The following is a 16,707-nucleotide window of genomic DNA, read 5'->3' on the forward strand; positions in this document are numbered from 1 at the left end:
GAATTACTGGTTAAAATATGTTTATTCTTTATTCAGTGAAGTTACTGTATCCAGAAATTTTTACTCAAGTAAGAGTAGTAATCCTTTATAAAGCCATTCCTTTTTCTTCCAAAATATACTCAAGTAAACGTAACTATATCCAACTCTGATTTTCAGGTTCTTTGTCGGTCTCGGCACACCTCCTTCACCATCATAAAAAAACAAAAAAAAAACAAGAAACACATGAAGCACTTACAAAACACTCCACACCCCCGGTTGGTCCATCCCCTTCTTCTTTTCTGTATAAATGCTCAACGTTCTGCTGGGATTCAGGCATCAACCTGCACTGACAGGGACAGACAGACAGAAAACAGAGAAGACAGAAACAGATAAAGCTGCAATCAAGACTTCCAAGATGCTTCTCCTCTTGTTTTTCCTCTCTTTATCCTGCTTTGCTGTGTTCTCCCAAAGCCAGGGTCAAGCCTATCTCAGCCGCTCCAATGACCCCAACGGACGCTGCGTCTACTCCTTCACTGTAGCGAGTCCGCAGGAGTCCAGTTGCCCCAGAGGAAACGCCAAATCAGAGATGGATGAAGTCCTGACCAGACTCACCTTGCTTGAAGCTCTGGTCAGTCAGCTGACAGCCAGAGGGGAGCGGGGAACTGCCTCTGGTGGGCTGAAGCACAGTGAGGAGAATCTTCAGGAGGCTTACGCCCAGGTTACAAGAGAAAGAAACCAGCTGCAACTGGACCAGGAGCGTCTGAACGCACAAGTCCGGAAGCTGCAGGGCACAGTGGCCGAGTTAAACCGGGAGACGGAGAGGCTCCGGCAGAGACCCTGCGAGCAGACACACACCTCAGGTGGAACCCTGTATGAAAACAGACCTCTCAGAGGTATGTTGTTTTTAGAATTAGAAACTTACGGTAATGTTTTTGTGGTGGCAATGAAGATTCCAGGTTTCCAGGTCTCAGGTTTTGTCAGAAAACAACTTAAGAAGTTTCACATTTTCATCTTGCTCAAGATAAAACTAATTCTTAGACATAATGAAAACTGATTGCTTTGCATTCTGTGTTTTTTTTTTCCAGACCCTGGATTTCACTTTGAAAATACCTCCTATCAGGAAATGAAGGCTAAGGTGAAAGAGGTCCCTGCATCCCGCCTCCTTCCGGAGGGAATCCAACGAGCAAGTAGTCCAAAGCTCAGTCCAAACATTTCCTCAGGTTGTGGAAAGGTGTTGTCCGTGGGAGATCCCGTGTTGCACAGAAAAGCTGACGCCATCACGGGGAAGTATGGAGTGTGGCTTCAGGATCCAGACCCTCGGGGCCCGTATTATACCAACAAGACGGTGTGGCGAATCGATTCGGTTGGTAGAGAAATCCGCCAGCTCTTTGTGTATGAAGATATGGATCAGTTTTCCAAAGGCTTCCCTATGAAGGTCCTGGTTCTGCCAGAGCCAGTGGAAAGCACAGGGGCCACCGTGTACCGAGGTTCCCTGTACTACCAGCGCAGACGCAGCCGGACCCTGCTTCGCTACAACCTCACCTCAGAGAGTCTTGCATCCCGACTGGACCTGCCTCATGCTGGCTTTCATGGACAGCACCCGTACTCCTGGGGCGGCTACACGGACATCGACCTGGCGGCGGACGAGCAGGGGCTGTGGGTCATCTACAGCACAGGCAAAGCGAAGGGGGCGATTGTTATTTCCCAGCTGGATCCCGCGAGCCTGGAAGTGAGGAGGAGCTGGGAGACCAAGATCAGGAAGAACTCAGTTGGCAATGCCTTCATGGTGTGTGGACACTTGTACACGGTGGCCAGCTACACGACACCCAACACCACCATCAATTACATGTTCGACACCGCCACTAGTGAGGGCCAGGCCGTCGCTGTGCCCTTTGTGAACAAGTACCGCTACAACAGCATGGTGGACTACAACCATGCCCAGAGGAAGCTGTACGCCTGGGATAACTTCCACATGGTCACCTACGATGTGAGACTGGGATGAGCTGGTCAAGGAAGAAGCTAAACGGGACTTAAAGAGACTCGTGCTCAGTTGAATATACCTACATATAACTGGCTTCATTGGGCATTATTTTTGTAAAGCTTTGACACTTTTTTTTAAAGAGAATTTAAAGCTGCATTATGTAACTTTTTTTTTTTTAAATGTGTTTTTTTGTTGTTTTTTTTACATATTTGTTAAAACTGTCACTATTTTGTGTCATCTGCAGAAATACACCACTCAGTCAGAAACAACCAATGACAGCCAGGAGCAGGGTTTTAACACTGTCAATCATCCACATGTACACGCTGCTCACATCCTTCCCTTCCTCTCTGCTGCACTACAGCTTCTTCCAGACAATGAAGTCTGTCATGAACGCTAAGGTTAGTTAGCACGGCCACAGATGACACCAGATAAACCGTTTTCCTGGAACATGTATACACGAACACAATTGACAATGCTAAGACCCTCCTCCTGGCTCTGATTGGTCATTTCTGACCAGAAGCAGTGCACTTCTGCAGATGGCAATAGGAGCACTGGAAAGAGTAGGAGAAGCTTGATTTTCTCACACATTATCTGTGTCAAATTATACTGTCACAAAATAGTTAGTTTTAACAAGTAAATAAATAAAAGAACATGTTTTGTAAAAGTTAGATACTGCAGGTTTAAGAATTTCTCTCAATGTTTTTCCCCCCTGTAAATAATGTATCTTAATAAGAGCTGTGATGCACATAGTGGAACTATGGGGCTCTGTTTTTAACTGTTCAATAAAGATTTTGCCTCACTTATTAAATTGCTGTTTTTCTTAATTTTTTTTTTTTTTGCACATTTGTCTTTAGATCTCTTGACTCTGATAACCCTAAATAAAATCCTGTGCAGCCGATTGCAGGATTAAGAATCTGCAGCAAATTTGTTTTTACAAATGTTCTATGTTTGTAATGAATTATGGACAAATATATGCATTCTAGTGTATGCATTGATTTCAGCCTCCCTATATTTGACTAATACAGACATTAGTTATTTATGGATAAAACACTTGACATTACTTTTACTAATACCTTCTGTTGGTTTATCTCTTAAATTTATGGTTAAATACATTAAAACTTAGTTAAGTTACAGCTGATAATACAGTTCAAGGTGTGTGAATACTTTTGCAGGCTATGATTAGTCCAAAGAATAACAAGGACAACACAAAATATGGATCAAACAACTTACTGTCAAAGTACAGAAATCCTTTTTTTTTTTTACTGTAACAAAGGAAAACTTACATTTGAAACTTTGCGCTGTGAAAATTTGTTTGCAACACCTGCATTGTCTCAAACACGGATCAATATCAAAACAAATGGGAACAGAGTGTATGAGTTTTCCAGTAATGCCTAAATATTTCAAATGCATTTGTGCAAATAAATTCAGGAGAATTCTTTACTACAAAGAAAAGTAGATTATTTACAGGTACTTCATGGAAATAGGAGTGGATCAAATGGCCATATGTACCAAATTGGGATAAAATATTCAAATATGGTTATTTGGTTATTTTTGTTCTCTACATCTTTTTCCAGTCCACTACAAATTTCATATCTGAACATTTTATGGAGAAAAAACATATATACATATATATACGTTCAATTTTCTGTTATTATACATTCAAATTAATTCAAATTCAACATTATATTTGTAATGTTTGTAACTGTCACCTCAAAGAAAATTGTCTTGCAAAATAAACTAATTATTTCTAAGAAATATCTCAATTATGAGCAGGCATTACATGCTGCCCCCTGGGGGACAAAAGGGAAAACCGCATTTAACGTCACAGCTCTTGAGTTGTCTGCTTATAATGTTTCAATTTATCCCCGGCGCCATTAAGGACGCACATTAACCTCCTTAGAATGAAGTCGTGACATGAGGTGCGGGGTTTTGTTTGGTTCGGTGACGGCGCGTTAAACAGAAGGTGTCGGCAGCTCAGTTCATCAACATTGAAACACGAGAGAAGTGGTACAGTATAATGACAGTCAGGAGACTCTGTAGCAGCTGATGGAAACTTGGGTGAGTGGGAGCTGACTTTCCCCGCCAGCAGGGATCACATAAATATAGTTTGCACAGTGAAATCTGACGGCTCACGTTGAAACACAAACAAACCTTATCAGGAAGCACGTGCGAACCACTGCTGTATGTGTTAAACACAGAGCTAAAAACGCAGCTACATGTTGATGGGATTTCAGTGTGAAAGAAAAAGACTTTGTGAAATGTAACACTTTTTAATGACCTTTTAAGACCCAAAAACTATAAATATAGAGGATGGTTGGGTCATCAATAGTGTTACAATTAAGAATAGCGAAAACTTTGACATTTTGGGGTCTGTTTGTGGCTCCTGGGAGCAGCTTTGTGCTTCTCACACTGGCTCTCTACAGCCTTAAACTCTATAGTGACAAACTTGCGTTTTTTTTTCTCCCCCAAGAGAATCCACCTACCCTCATATGGGTTGGCACCAGAACTGAACCAGTGGAGAAGAACGTCATCCAGCCAACTGGCCATAAATTTACACTTACCCATGACAGACCCAAGAAAGCTAGCTAGCTGGAAAGGGTCTATCAGCAGCTAATTAGTGGTGGCTTCAGCCATCTCGAGTCACAAGACGGAATGAAGATGTCTGCCAAAATTTTGCCCGACAGAAATGTTGAGGCTTATGATTAATATATTTAAGGCCAAGTCATATTTTTAAATGCATTTAAGACATTTTAAGGCCTTCATTTTAGACACGTGGTTTTCAAATGTTTTCAGTATACATGGGTAAGAAGTTCTCAAACCAGAAAAGAAAACAGAACACCAGTTCAGAACAGCACATACGTGACTTTATTTGAAAAATAACTAAAATTCAGCAGGATTTTTGGTTTTGAATACAAACAGGCTACACATTTTCTCAACACAAAGGTTGACCCAGACACACACACATATACTCACACGCGCACACACACACGCACACGCACACACACACACACACATATGACTTAATGTTTCCACTCTATCATCCACAGTCCCTCATAAGCCCTGTCCAGGCTTTCCCTCAGTCGAATAAAAACCAAGTCCTGCAGAGAGTCCCAAGTCACCCACAACCTCTCCACCACGCTGTACTGGCAGTAACCCATGGCCAAGCCAAAGCCTACRTCCGTCACATAATGCCTGGCGAGTAGCAGCCGAGATAAGCTCACCAGGACCGCCCAGCTCACCACCAGGACCCTCATGGAGGCCGTGTCTGCTACCTGGGCGAGGAAGAAACGGGCGCACATGGTGGCCCTAGAGGCGTGGCCCGAAGGGAAGGAGTAGCGCTCCATGAAGAAGGCTGAGAGGATGTCAGAGCGGTTCTGGACGGGTGTTCGTCGTCTCACCAGCGTCTTCACGGCTCTGACCAGCAGCAGGTCCAAAATTAGAGCTGCGAAGATGGAGAGAGGCATAAAAAACCCTGGATCACACTTGAAGGACAAGCCATAGGATAACAACGTCTTTCTATTCCTTTTAGGTTTACATAAAGTCCAATCCTGTGCGTCTGCTCTTCATTTCAATAGTGTAAGAAAACATGTCAGGATACAAAGACTTCCGCATCACCTTCCTGCATTGAAACTATAGACTATGACTTGACAGGCCTGCCTGTCAGATATTTTGGACATCACTAGCGAGGGGTAGTGATTCAAATCTTTGTACAGAATGTCTGACCTGCGAGTCCAAACTTTGGCTGCTTCCAAGTACACAAGGTAAACTAGTGGAATCACGGAGAGGAAGTGGACTCACTGGAAACTGTAGACATAGATTCGGTTGAATATTGAGGACTTGACCGAAACAAAAATGACTCAACGGAAATATTGGCGACTCAACAGTAGACGCAACACAACCATGGAGGACTCAGCAGAAACAAGAACAGAGAAATGTATTCTCTTCTTGGTTGGGGATCTCTTGAATTGTTCTTGACACATCATCCGGAAAGAACTTTTTTTCTTGCACAATGTCTCAGAACCATTACATACAAACCATACAACAGGATCTTTATTAAGAGGACTTAGCAAGAGTTAAGCTCTTGTCAAGTACGAGATGTTTTTTAAAGAAAAAAAATTAATATTGTTCTTACCACTTCTGGTAAACAAATCAATTTGTCTAGCCTTGCAGGGCTTTGTAATGACCTTGAGATGTTTAGTGAGAAGAATGAGCAGAGACATCAACCAGATGAGTCACAGACTTCACCCATGCATGGAGCGTGCATGCCAACAGTGGCCATGCAACCCTCAATCAGAAGGCATCGTACACAGAGCCCATAAACAAATTAGATCAGGAGCAGAGGAAGAAGAAAATTACAAATGCATCTAAAAAAAAAGGAATATTGTAAAAAGGTTCAATATATTTCAAACTCATTTTTGAAAGTAAAACTCATTATATAGATTTGTTACTCAAAGTGGAATATTTCAAGCCTTTATTTCTTGTGATTTTAATAGGACTCACAATTTCTAAAATAGTTTTAGTAAGACTCTGGAGAAATATCAAGATACATTTTGTGTGCCATTAGAAAAAAGGTTACAGTAATGTTAAAATCAGAGCCAGCTAAAAGCACCATTTATCAGGAATATGGCTACTTTTTAAAATTCTCATTGAGTTTTTGAATAGCAGATATGAAAGAGTCATAACTTTTTTCAATTGCTCACATTAAGAGCAACTAAGTAAACTTGACCCTCTTCTTCCCGATGAAAAAAAATAAATACATAAATCAATGGGCCACTAGAGTGAAATACACATGATCTAGACTAAATTAATAAGTCACACAAAAAACCCTTTCTCAACTATTTATTTACAGCAATCAGATTTTGATACAAAGTGTTAATTGATCGAATAACGTGTATAATAGTGGCCAAAGTGAGACATATTCAGTTGTTTAAAAATTGTGTGAAATGTGTAAGATTTCACATTACAACAGGAAACTGGTGTTGCTGTGGTGGTAAGGGTTTAACACGAAGTGGGCAACCAATGCCATTTGGTGTAAATGGACATTTTTGTACACTAAAACTGCTTCACATAAAATGCCTCAAATTACAAGACAGAAAGATTTAGCAATAGATACAGGTTACATTTTTTTAGATACAACTTTTATAGTAGTTCTCAATGAGTGGTTCTGGTAAACACTGAGGATGGGTAGCTGAGAATTTTTTAACATGGGGAGAAAGTGTTTTATTATTATTATTATTATTATTATTATTATTTCTTTTCTACTATGGATATAATTTTGCTAAGTACTTTTTAGATTAATATAGATTTTTTTCTTTCTATTACAAAAATTCAATATTTCAACTTTAATTTGGGCCAGAAAATAATTTCAAAATATACTTTTGAATTTGAAACTTTCATATTTTTTATAGTTTAAAGCTATTAACTTATTTAGACAAAAAATAAGTATTTCTTTATTATTATTATTATTATTTACAATGTCAAGGTTGAACATAAAAAGCTGCATTAGACAACCTACCTGTGGTTAGCTAAAGTACATTGAAACAAATATTAAGTTAAGCTAGCTGGAACTCGATCACGTTACTGTGTTTACTGCTATATAGATTTATGGCGTGGAGTTGTTTTTATTATTATTATTATTATTATTATTATTATTATTATTATTAGCGCACAGGCCTCTGATGTATGCCTGCCGTCTGACATTAACAATAAAACATGCCATATGAATTTGGCCCCTGTGTTCCAAGAATAGCTGTGGTGTTTCATTAAAGCGCGAAACAATTGTTAAAGGGTTTAAAGCAATCGATCAATAAATAAAAAACACACGTGAAAGTGTGCACTACCACACACAACCGTGGCTCTCAGAAACATGTATTCCAACTGGAGCCGACCCCCCAAACCCCCTGCTGTTTGTTGGTCGGGGGGCCACATTCCCCTTTGTACTGTACATTATGTGACCCATGGGGAGACTGATTTAGCTCGTTGCGCTATTTCAACAGCCATTATCATTGCACAGCTTAGGCCAGACAACAGCAGAGCGCGACAATGACTGCCAAAGGTCTTGCCGAGTCATTGGCACGTTTGTGCGTAATAGCGCGCGCGCGTCCGCTATCAAATTTGGTGAGAAAAAAACAAAGATAGGTCAGTAAAAGGAACCTGTTGAATCTAATATAAAAGTTACAGGCGTTAAAATGGCTCAGTGAGGAAATGAGTCGAAATGATTCGTTTCGAAAATTAGAAAATTAGTCGGAATTATTCCAACCCAGACCGAGTCCAACACTTTTCCACTCCAAACACTTTCCTCACCCAGGGTCAAATTCAGCATGAGCTCCTGCTCCGCCACGCTTTCCCCCCGGAGCAGAGTGTACACGGCGCCGACGAGCCACGGGACGACGTGCCCGGAGAACTCCACCAGCCGCACCAGGGGCCGGATGCCGCCCCACGGCGACTCCTCGCACGCGCACACCCCGAGCTTCTTGGACAGCCACAGGTCCACCGCCAGCAGGAACCGCAGCGTTATGGCGAACATGGGCTGGCTCAGACTGACGGAGAAGTCATCGGCCTGCGCGCCGGGGGAGAAGTAAGGGCAGCTGGAGGAGGCCCGGCGGCGCCCGGGGGGTACCGAGTCCGACGATGCTCTGCTTCCAGCCGCGGCTCCTCGGCAACTGTTCCGTCTGCTCCCCGGGGAGGACATCGTTTCCTCTGATAGAGTGTGGGGCAGTGATCCGCGCGGCTCTCTGAGTCCCGCTGCGCTCAGACGCAAGCCATCCTGCAAACGGGTCCAGTCCAAACACGGGTTAATCTGGCACCAGTTTAGAACCGGACCCCCCTCCGATCACGTGGGCTCGCAACACTCTTACTAGATCTTACTCTCAAACCGGTGGAGAACAAATTGTCTTTATTTCCTTGAGATTTCTTGCAAAAATATTTGGAGTCAAGGGTACTCTGAGAAAACCGTGGTTCAGATTTTCATAAAAGAAACAAGGTTAAATTATTATCTGCCACACATAAAACTAGCTAGAGAAACATATATTTTATTTTGCCAGCTCAAACATGAGCTGTGTTTCCATTACAAATGTGTGCAAAACATTGTCAATTTTCCGCTAATGTCAAAAAAACAATTCCTCTATCGCGGTGTTTCCATTAAATAAGAAACGCATTCAAAATCACAAGTTTGTTCACATTGTAAGTCATTAAAAAATATGCTGCGCCAGGAACCTCCAACTACTAGGAGTCGCAGCATCATGGCACAGTCAGTCAAAAAGAGCTGGTTTGCATTTGTTTGGTGCATTTGTCCCACCAGACAAATGCAAGAGGTCCCCCACCACCCAAACAGTGGGGGAGAGTTGAGGAAGTTGGTCAGACAGTGGATAGTTGAAGAAATGCTGCCCCTAAGCATGGCGATCAGGTTTATGTTGAAGGGGGCGGGGCTGCTGAAAGTAACTATTAGAGAAGCCTAACTTCCATATTTGTATAATCAAATAATCGGTAAAGTAACTGCTTTTTCAGGGTGTAGTCAGAAATCAAGTTACTTTTTCAAGGTAACTATGCCATCACGCAGTCTGGTTAGCTGACATTATCTTTTGGACCTAAAGAGGAACGATCCAGAGTCAACGCACAGCTTCAGTTATTACAGCTCAGAAACTAGTGATCGGGTCTGAAATCTGGGTGATGAACTCAGACCTGAACCTCCAGAGACACTTAAAGACAGTTGCAGCCTTCTATCACCTTAAGAACATTTCTAAGATTAGTGAGATCTAGAGAAAGTCATTCATGGGTTTATCTTTAGTTGCATTGATTCCTGCAACAGTGTTTTCAGAAGTGTGCTTAAAGTAAACAGAACATTGATCAAAATATTTGTTGTATATGTTGCTTGATAATTTTTATGATGGCATTTGACATAATGTAATGTTTGTTGCTTATTTCATAATTAGCTATTGTAATGGGTTTTTAAGGTGCAAAGCACTTTGAACTGCCTTGTTGCCGAAATGTGCTGTACAAATTGACTTGGCCAGATTGTAGTAGGTAGTTCAATAATGGTGTCCTATAAAAACTAACAATACCTCTCCTACCTTTGCTCAGTTTGCTTATTGTTATCTCACATTTCAGCATAAAGCCCTAGACTCAACATTTCTCACAGTGATAGAAAGACCAAGTGTGTTTTGAACAGCTTGTGGTTTCTGGTGATTTGAACTCATCATTGTGGTCGCATCATCCTACCGCCCCCACACACCCACCTATCCAGTCACCTCCCCTCGCTGTTTGCGCCGTATTTCAGAGGAAGCTTTCCGCCTTCTCTCTGTTTAAAGCCATCTTTCGCAGGCCAACCCACGACCACGTCCAACATGCCGGGGCTGCTGCTCGGAGACAAGCTTCCTAATTTCGAGGTGGAGACCACTGCTGGGACAATGAAACTCCATGAATATTTTGGTGATTCGTAAGTAAAGATCTGTTGATTATTGACTGCGGGAAAGCTTCGCAGTAGTTTGATAATTCAGTCAGCATAACAAGTAAGGGTAGGGGAGTTTTACCGAGTGTGTTTCCTGTTATCACCTTTCAGATTTCTGCTTTGTGTGCATCTGAGGTATACTTGTTCAACAGTGGAGACAGATAAATCTATACATACAACTGAATCCTGTACATCAGGTTAACAGCAACAATGAGCTGAAATATGTCAGGTTTATATGAGTCATATCAAAGATGCTTCACACTATCACATTGCTGACCTACCGGGAAAAAAAAAAATCCTGTGTCATCAGATTAAAAATTCATTGCAAACCAGGTCACATCCTGTTATTTTTCTGTCAGCAACATAACTCACCAACAAAAACGCTTTCATTTAGCACACACTCTCATTTAATTATGTAGCAAAACAGAAGGTAGAACCTCTTTGTGAAGAATTAAGTCAATCAGTGCTTCAAAGTTTAAAAGAACTTCCATGTTCACCAACTAACTCAGTTTTGTGTAACCCTATCAGTCTCTTGTGTTTGTGTCATTTGCTTTGATCATAGCTTTATAAATTTATGAGGCAATATCGATTAGTGCCCGTCCAAGACCTAAATTTGGGCCAGGCAAAATCTGTCGGACATATGGCCTCATTTTCGATTCTAGAAAACTATGGGTATACTGAGGGGTTCATGTAAATTCAATGAGTGCAAAGTTTCCAGATGCTTTGGCGGCCTAAACTGAAGTCATCCCCTTTCCTCCTCTGTGATTGACAGTTGATTTGAGATGTACATCATAGCTGAAAGTTTCTACTTTGGTGTCATCTTGTCATAGTAGAAACATTGTTACGGCTTCCATGTTCCATAAAAAACACTTTGTGATGTTAGCCCCTCCAAAATCGAAACATTTATTTAGTCTTTCCCTATTCTCTCGTGAACTTTAACAATTCAACATGCTAACTAAGGCTTGTACAGTTTGTAATGGAGATATTGGTAGCCTAGGAACCAGCTCCTCGTTCTACGTTTTCCGTACAGTGGGTTTGAACTTTGGCTATTGAGAAACAATTGGTGTGGGCTCCGCTTAAGTTTCAAACAATTGGGTCTGATTTTATACCCAATGGCTAACGTTTAGCATGACATACCTAATGCGTCAGCTCAATAAAGCTTACCAGAAACTGTAAAAATCCAAGTGGGGAGTAGGAACACAAAATCTTTGACAGCAGTAAAATCTCGTACACATTCCTCTCACAATTTGGAAGCATGGCCGATGCGAACTGAATGTCTCTCTTCACCTCCTCTTTGCCAAACCATAGGCAGACAATGAAAACAATACAGAAACAAAAAGAGTGGAGTCTGCTAAAGAAAACTCTTGGTGCAGAAGGTAACAAATAATTATAGGGTGCATTTCAGAAATAATAGCAATCATTTATCTCAACGTGTAAAATTAGCTCATCAGTGAGACGAAAGAACATGTCAAGTGTATGAAACCTCGACCTCATTGATTATGTTCCTGACCTCAACAAAAATAGCTCCTTCATCATATACAGTGCAGCAAAAATCAGGTCACATCCTGTCATTCAAATGTCAGATTGTTATCATTCCTACTTCAACCTACTTCAGTACTCATCTTAAACCCCCTACCCTACTGGTCTCTAAAATGTCCATCTTCTCTACAGGTGGGGTATTTTGTTCTCGCATCCCAGAGACTACACCCCTGTGTGCACCACAGAGCTGGGTCGAGTCGCCAGGCTGAGCGGCGAGTTCAGCAAGCGCGACGTCAAGCTGATCGCTCTGTCCGTCGACAATCTGGAGGATCACCGCGGCTGGAGCAAGGTGATACGCAGCGCTGCCTACGTCTTGTACGACGAACCATACAGATAGCTTACCAAAGGACTGTGATTGGAAATAATAAATGGATAAGTAGCTTCAGACAGGGTCACTCAAAAGAAAAGCTAAAGTTACCAATGGATAGAAAACAATGCCAGGATTGCTTATTTGTTCAGAGCAATTCACATCTGTGGGAATATTTTTCAGTTTCTCAGGGTTAGTTGCAGAACTTTTGTTTTCAGAACACTATTAAATGCCACCAGCATGCAGATTTAGTTTTGTGCCTGACCTGAGGCTGCAATGTTTACGGTGCTGAGTGCAATATGGCATTGATGAGGCAGTGAGCAGTGGTGCACCCATGCTGACCAACTACATCTGTAAATAATAATTTTATTTTAAGTCGTGCTGGAAGAAAACAAAGCTAAGAATCCACACACCTAGTGGTTTTGTTGTGGACAGTCACATTTATAAAACAGCACAATTCTTCTCAATAGGATGAACAAAGAAGACAACAATAAGTCTGTTGAGAGACTCATACTTTTATTTCAGGTTGCATATATTAATATGTTGTGACTTCAAGACAGGTGGTCCGTGAGTTTGTTAAATGGGTTAAATGGTTCTCAGCCTGAAAAAGTTTGAGAAGCAGTGGTTCAGAGCAAGACATGATCATTTGTTAGTGGGTCCTAGTTAAAGTCCAGACCAAAGTCCATTTCAGAATGACTTACTTTTAGCAGCTTTGAAAAGAAGAAAGAGCATAGAATTCTGTGATCGTGCAAACCACTACTTTGTACTGATCTACTACTCTTAAAGTTTCCAGTTGTAACATAACAAAATGTTATTTTAAATAAATGATTAATATAAAGTCTCAATTTTTAATCAATTAAATTCCATGTTTGACTTATATCGGAGACTGAAATAATTGGCCTTGAGGCATTACTGATGCAACATTTCAAAGACATCTCAAAAATGTTCAATGCAACTATGCCCTTCTTTTTAAAGAACGTGGTTTGGAAATAACTAAATCTGCATACTGCATATGTTACCCTTTTTTCATAAAACCATCTTGAAAATGTGTTCTTTCAATATTTGGTTTTGCTTCACTATCATGTTGGTGTAGCGCTCCAGCATTAGCTTCCCATAAATACCGTGTTGGTGTAGCGCTTTAGCATTAGCTTCCGCTTGGTGTAGTGCATTAGTGTTAATGGAACTAATGTTTATGAGCAGTGTTCTAGGGTTAGTGCAACTAGCTTTTTAGATAGCAGTGAAGTGTAAACTCTGTAGTCTTGGCAGCTGCTTTGGTTTAAATGACTCATCAAGGCCTTGCGTGTCTCCTCTCTGAGTAGGACATCCTGGCTTACAACTGTGAGGAGACTGAGGGCTGCGAGTTGCCCTATCCCATCATTGCAGACAGCAAGCGGAAGCTGGCAGTCGCTCTGGGCATGCTGGACCCCGTCGAGAGGGACAAAGATGGCATCCCGGTCACTGCTCGCTGCGTGAGCATCAAAACCACATGTTGTTTTCAACCATGCCAGGGTTTTTGAAGTGAAGTTGCGGCTCACTTCGAAAACCCTGAATCTGCGACCTGAGTTGAGGATTTGAGACCCACTTTAACCTTCCACTCTGATTTCCCCTGTTTTGTACAGGTTTTTATTATTGGGCCTGACAAAACGCTGAAACTGTCCCTGCTCTACCCCAACACCACGGGACGCAGCTTCGATGAGATCCTGCGCGTGGTCGACAGCCTCCAGCTCACAGCTCACAAACGAGTGGCCACGCCCACCGAGTGGATGGTGTGTGGTACCTTTTAAAAAAAAAACCTCAACAGGAGCCCAACACACAGCAATAAGAATGGACCTTATGAATTTTTGTGGGATATTATGTGATAACCAAAGTACAGCATTAAAGAGAGAGAGGGAAAAAAAAGTTAAAATCTGAAAACCTGGCCTGCGTTTGTACTCGATACAGTCTGCTTTTTTGTGAAAGGTGCTTAAAAAGGCATTTAATGAGATAACAACTGCAGATTTTTGGAGTCTGCTGTAGCTTTGAGCTTCTAGAGGTCACTCCCCACAGCATGTTTCATCAGGGTGATACAAACATGTTCAATTTGGGCATAATCTGACATGTCTGTTTTCATATGGTGGCTTGTTGGCTACCACCTTGTTTAAGATGCAGATAGATTTTTACTCACGGATATCCGATTAAAAAATAATTAAACACCTAAGCATGCCACACTTTTTGATTTTTTTACCATTTCCTTCCACTTGAGCTACGTGCGCTACTTTGAGTTGCTCCATCACATGAAATCTCTGAAAATAACTTAAAGGTTGTGGTAGAAAAAAAAAGAAGAAAAAAGTAGAAAAACCTTGATTCCACATTTTGCATTTCTTCCGTCCAGCCCGGAGGCTGTGTGATGGTGCCTCCCAACATGCCCGAGGAGGAAGCCGCCGCTTTGTTCCCAATCGGCGTCTTCAGCAAGGCGCTGCCGTCTGGGAGGAAGTACCTGCGCTACACTCCAGATCCACTGGATAGGAAAGGCTGTGAACCGCCACCGGCTGAACCCGAATTACCCACGACTCTGTAACAACGGGCTTTTCGAGCAAATCAATGTGATGAATACAAAATGTCTTACTGTAAGAAGCAGAGTTACTCTTATATAACTTGTTTGTAATGGGTTAACATAAGCAAAGAAAATACATTTTGCTTTCACCTTACACATTGTTGTGTATGTTCAAAGGCCAGTGGCACTGCATCCAGTCTGAACTAATAATAAAATAACGAATAATAAAAATTCGTCCATTCTGTTCTACCTTGGTCCTCCTCAGAAACAACATCCATGTGTCTTAATGTTGCTAAGCACTCCTTAAATCCCTATTACGCTCCTACATTTTGCAGTATAATACAAATAAACACCTCAAAGGGGGTAACTCAATAAATAAAAATAAAAAATACAAACAGATGAGTTCAAACTTATGTGATGTCAACAGAGGAACTGGTCTACACTGTGGAAGCTTGATTTTAGGAGGCAAGATTAAATACCGATTTAAAACAAAACAGCAAAACTAATAGAAAACTGACCGTGATGTGTTGGCTCAATAAAAAGCTTTCAATTAAATTACATATTTTTCTCTGTGGTGAAACAGATGAGATTTAATAACTGCTTCCAACTGGGTTAATAACTGATGTTCACCATTGATTCACTTCCACTTCTCATTCAGGGATATTGATTAATAAACTGAGTGACAAAGTTTTGTGAAGCTGATCTTGATGTAAAAGCACATGCACCGATCCATTAAAGTCACTGTACCAGGCTGGCTTAGTTTCAGCAGTCACAGTAGCAAGTTTCTGTTTGAACTGATGCTTTTTCTTCAGTGATTCACTTTTTCAAGGGAGCCTTAATAAATAATTCCTACCGGCGAACGTAAATTAGCCGGTAGGAATTCAATTGAGAATCTGTGGCAAGATTTGAAAACTGCTGTTCAGAGAGTCTCTGTCCGACTGAGGTTTGAATTACTTTTCTCTACACACAACAAAATTTTAAAATCTTTATTCAGATTTTCCTTAAAAAAAACCAAACAAGGAATGAAAATAATTTACAAGAATTCCCAAATTATTCATAACTCTAGCAGATTTAGGTTTAAATTAACCTTTAAATCTGGAAATAAATACTATGATTTTTTTTTTATTAAATTGGGCTATCTATGGAGTCCTGAATCTTTACTTATGTCGAATCTGTGTAAGAAGTTAAACATTAGGGTGATTGTAAAGAGTCTTTCCTACCTCTCAAACTGGTAGTGTCATATTATTATTTTTTTGAAAACATAAGAAGCCATTTGTCCAGTGGCTTTCAGACTTCAGACTTAAGATGGGTGGACTTTCTGGTCTCCTTTGAAAGGCAGCTAAAATCAGATATATTTTTTATGCATTGGGAACTCTTTGGCTTTTGTACTACTGTGAAGCACTATCAGGGTTTTAAATTTTGAAAGGTGCTTTATATATAGAGTTCAAGGTGTCCTTCGCATCCTTAAAARTTTTAAATGAATACATCCAAAATACGGCTTTAAATTCATTAAAAATGCAAGGTGGTCCTTAAATTCGCTAACCACAGGTCTTAAATTTTATTATGAAAGAACTAGCCACGTATGCTATATATATATACATTTTTATAATGGAAATTTTATGTCAGGCAAAAAAATTGTGTTGCTCAGACGTTACGTGAGTCGTGTAAAGCTAATACCGTAGATAACCTTGCTAGCTATGGGTTTGCCATGGGGTAGCGACAAACGACCGTGACGGATGAAAGTCATCACCACTCGGGTGAAACCAAACACATAGCGACAAAAGGTTGAAGGCCACAAACAGACTCCAGAAATGTAATTATTTTTGTCTACATTTACGAATAATTCTGCTGTAATTAAGCAATTAACCACACCCTATTTTTTTTAAAATACTTTTCCCTCCACTTACTTTTGCCTTAGAAAA

General features: G+C 40.9%; 3 protein-coding genes across 3 annotated transcripts; 2 read left to right on the forward strand and 1 right to left on the reverse strand.

Annotated features, from left to right (window-relative positions):
- The first annotated feature begins 271 nt into the window (after nt 1-271).
- LOC103478985 (myocilin-like) lies at nt 272-2,131 on the forward strand. The gene is made up of 2 exons (XM_008433165.2): nt 272-872; nt 1,065-2,131. The coding sequence occupies exons 1-2, from the start codon at nt 287-289 to the stop codon at nt 1,979-1,981; spliced, it is 1,503 nt and encodes a 500-aa protein (XP_008431387.1). The 5' UTR covers nt 272-286; the 3' UTR covers nt 1,982-2,131.
- Nucleotides 2,132-4,829: 2,698 nt separating this feature from the next.
- On the reverse strand, nt 4,830-8,855 carry LOC103478986 (phospholipid phosphatase 6-like). The gene is made up of 2 exons (XM_008433166.2): nt 8,264-8,855; nt 4,830-5,402 (listed from the first exon to the last, which is right to left on the reverse strand). Exons 1-2 carry the CDS (start codon nt 8,649-8,651, stop codon nt 4,981-4,983), a joined length of 810 nt encoding a protein of 269 aa, XP_008431388.1. The 5' UTR covers nt 8,652-8,855; the 3' UTR covers nt 4,830-4,980.
- Nucleotides 8,856-10,229: 1,374 nt separating this feature from the next.
- On the forward strand, nt 10,230-15,144 carry LOC103478987 (peroxiredoxin-6-like). Its single transcript, XM_008433167.2, has 5 exons — nt 10,230-10,394; nt 12,078-12,234; nt 13,572-13,721; nt 13,872-14,018; nt 14,624-15,144. Exons 1-5 carry the CDS (start codon nt 10,303-10,305, stop codon nt 14,807-14,809), a joined length of 732 nt encoding a protein of 243 aa, XP_008431389.1. The 5' UTR covers nt 10,230-10,302; the 3' UTR covers nt 14,810-15,144.
- The last annotated feature ends 1,563 nt before the right edge of the window (nt 15,145-16,707 follow it).

This window comes from Poecilia reticulata, linkage group LG17 (genome assembly GCF_000633615.1).
Source record: "Poecilia reticulata strain Guanapo linkage group LG17, Guppy_female_1.0+MT, whole genome shotgun sequence".
NCBI classification, from domain to species: domain Eukaryota; kingdom Metazoa; phylum Chordata; class Actinopteri; order Cyprinodontiformes; family Poeciliidae; genus Poecilia; species Poecilia reticulata.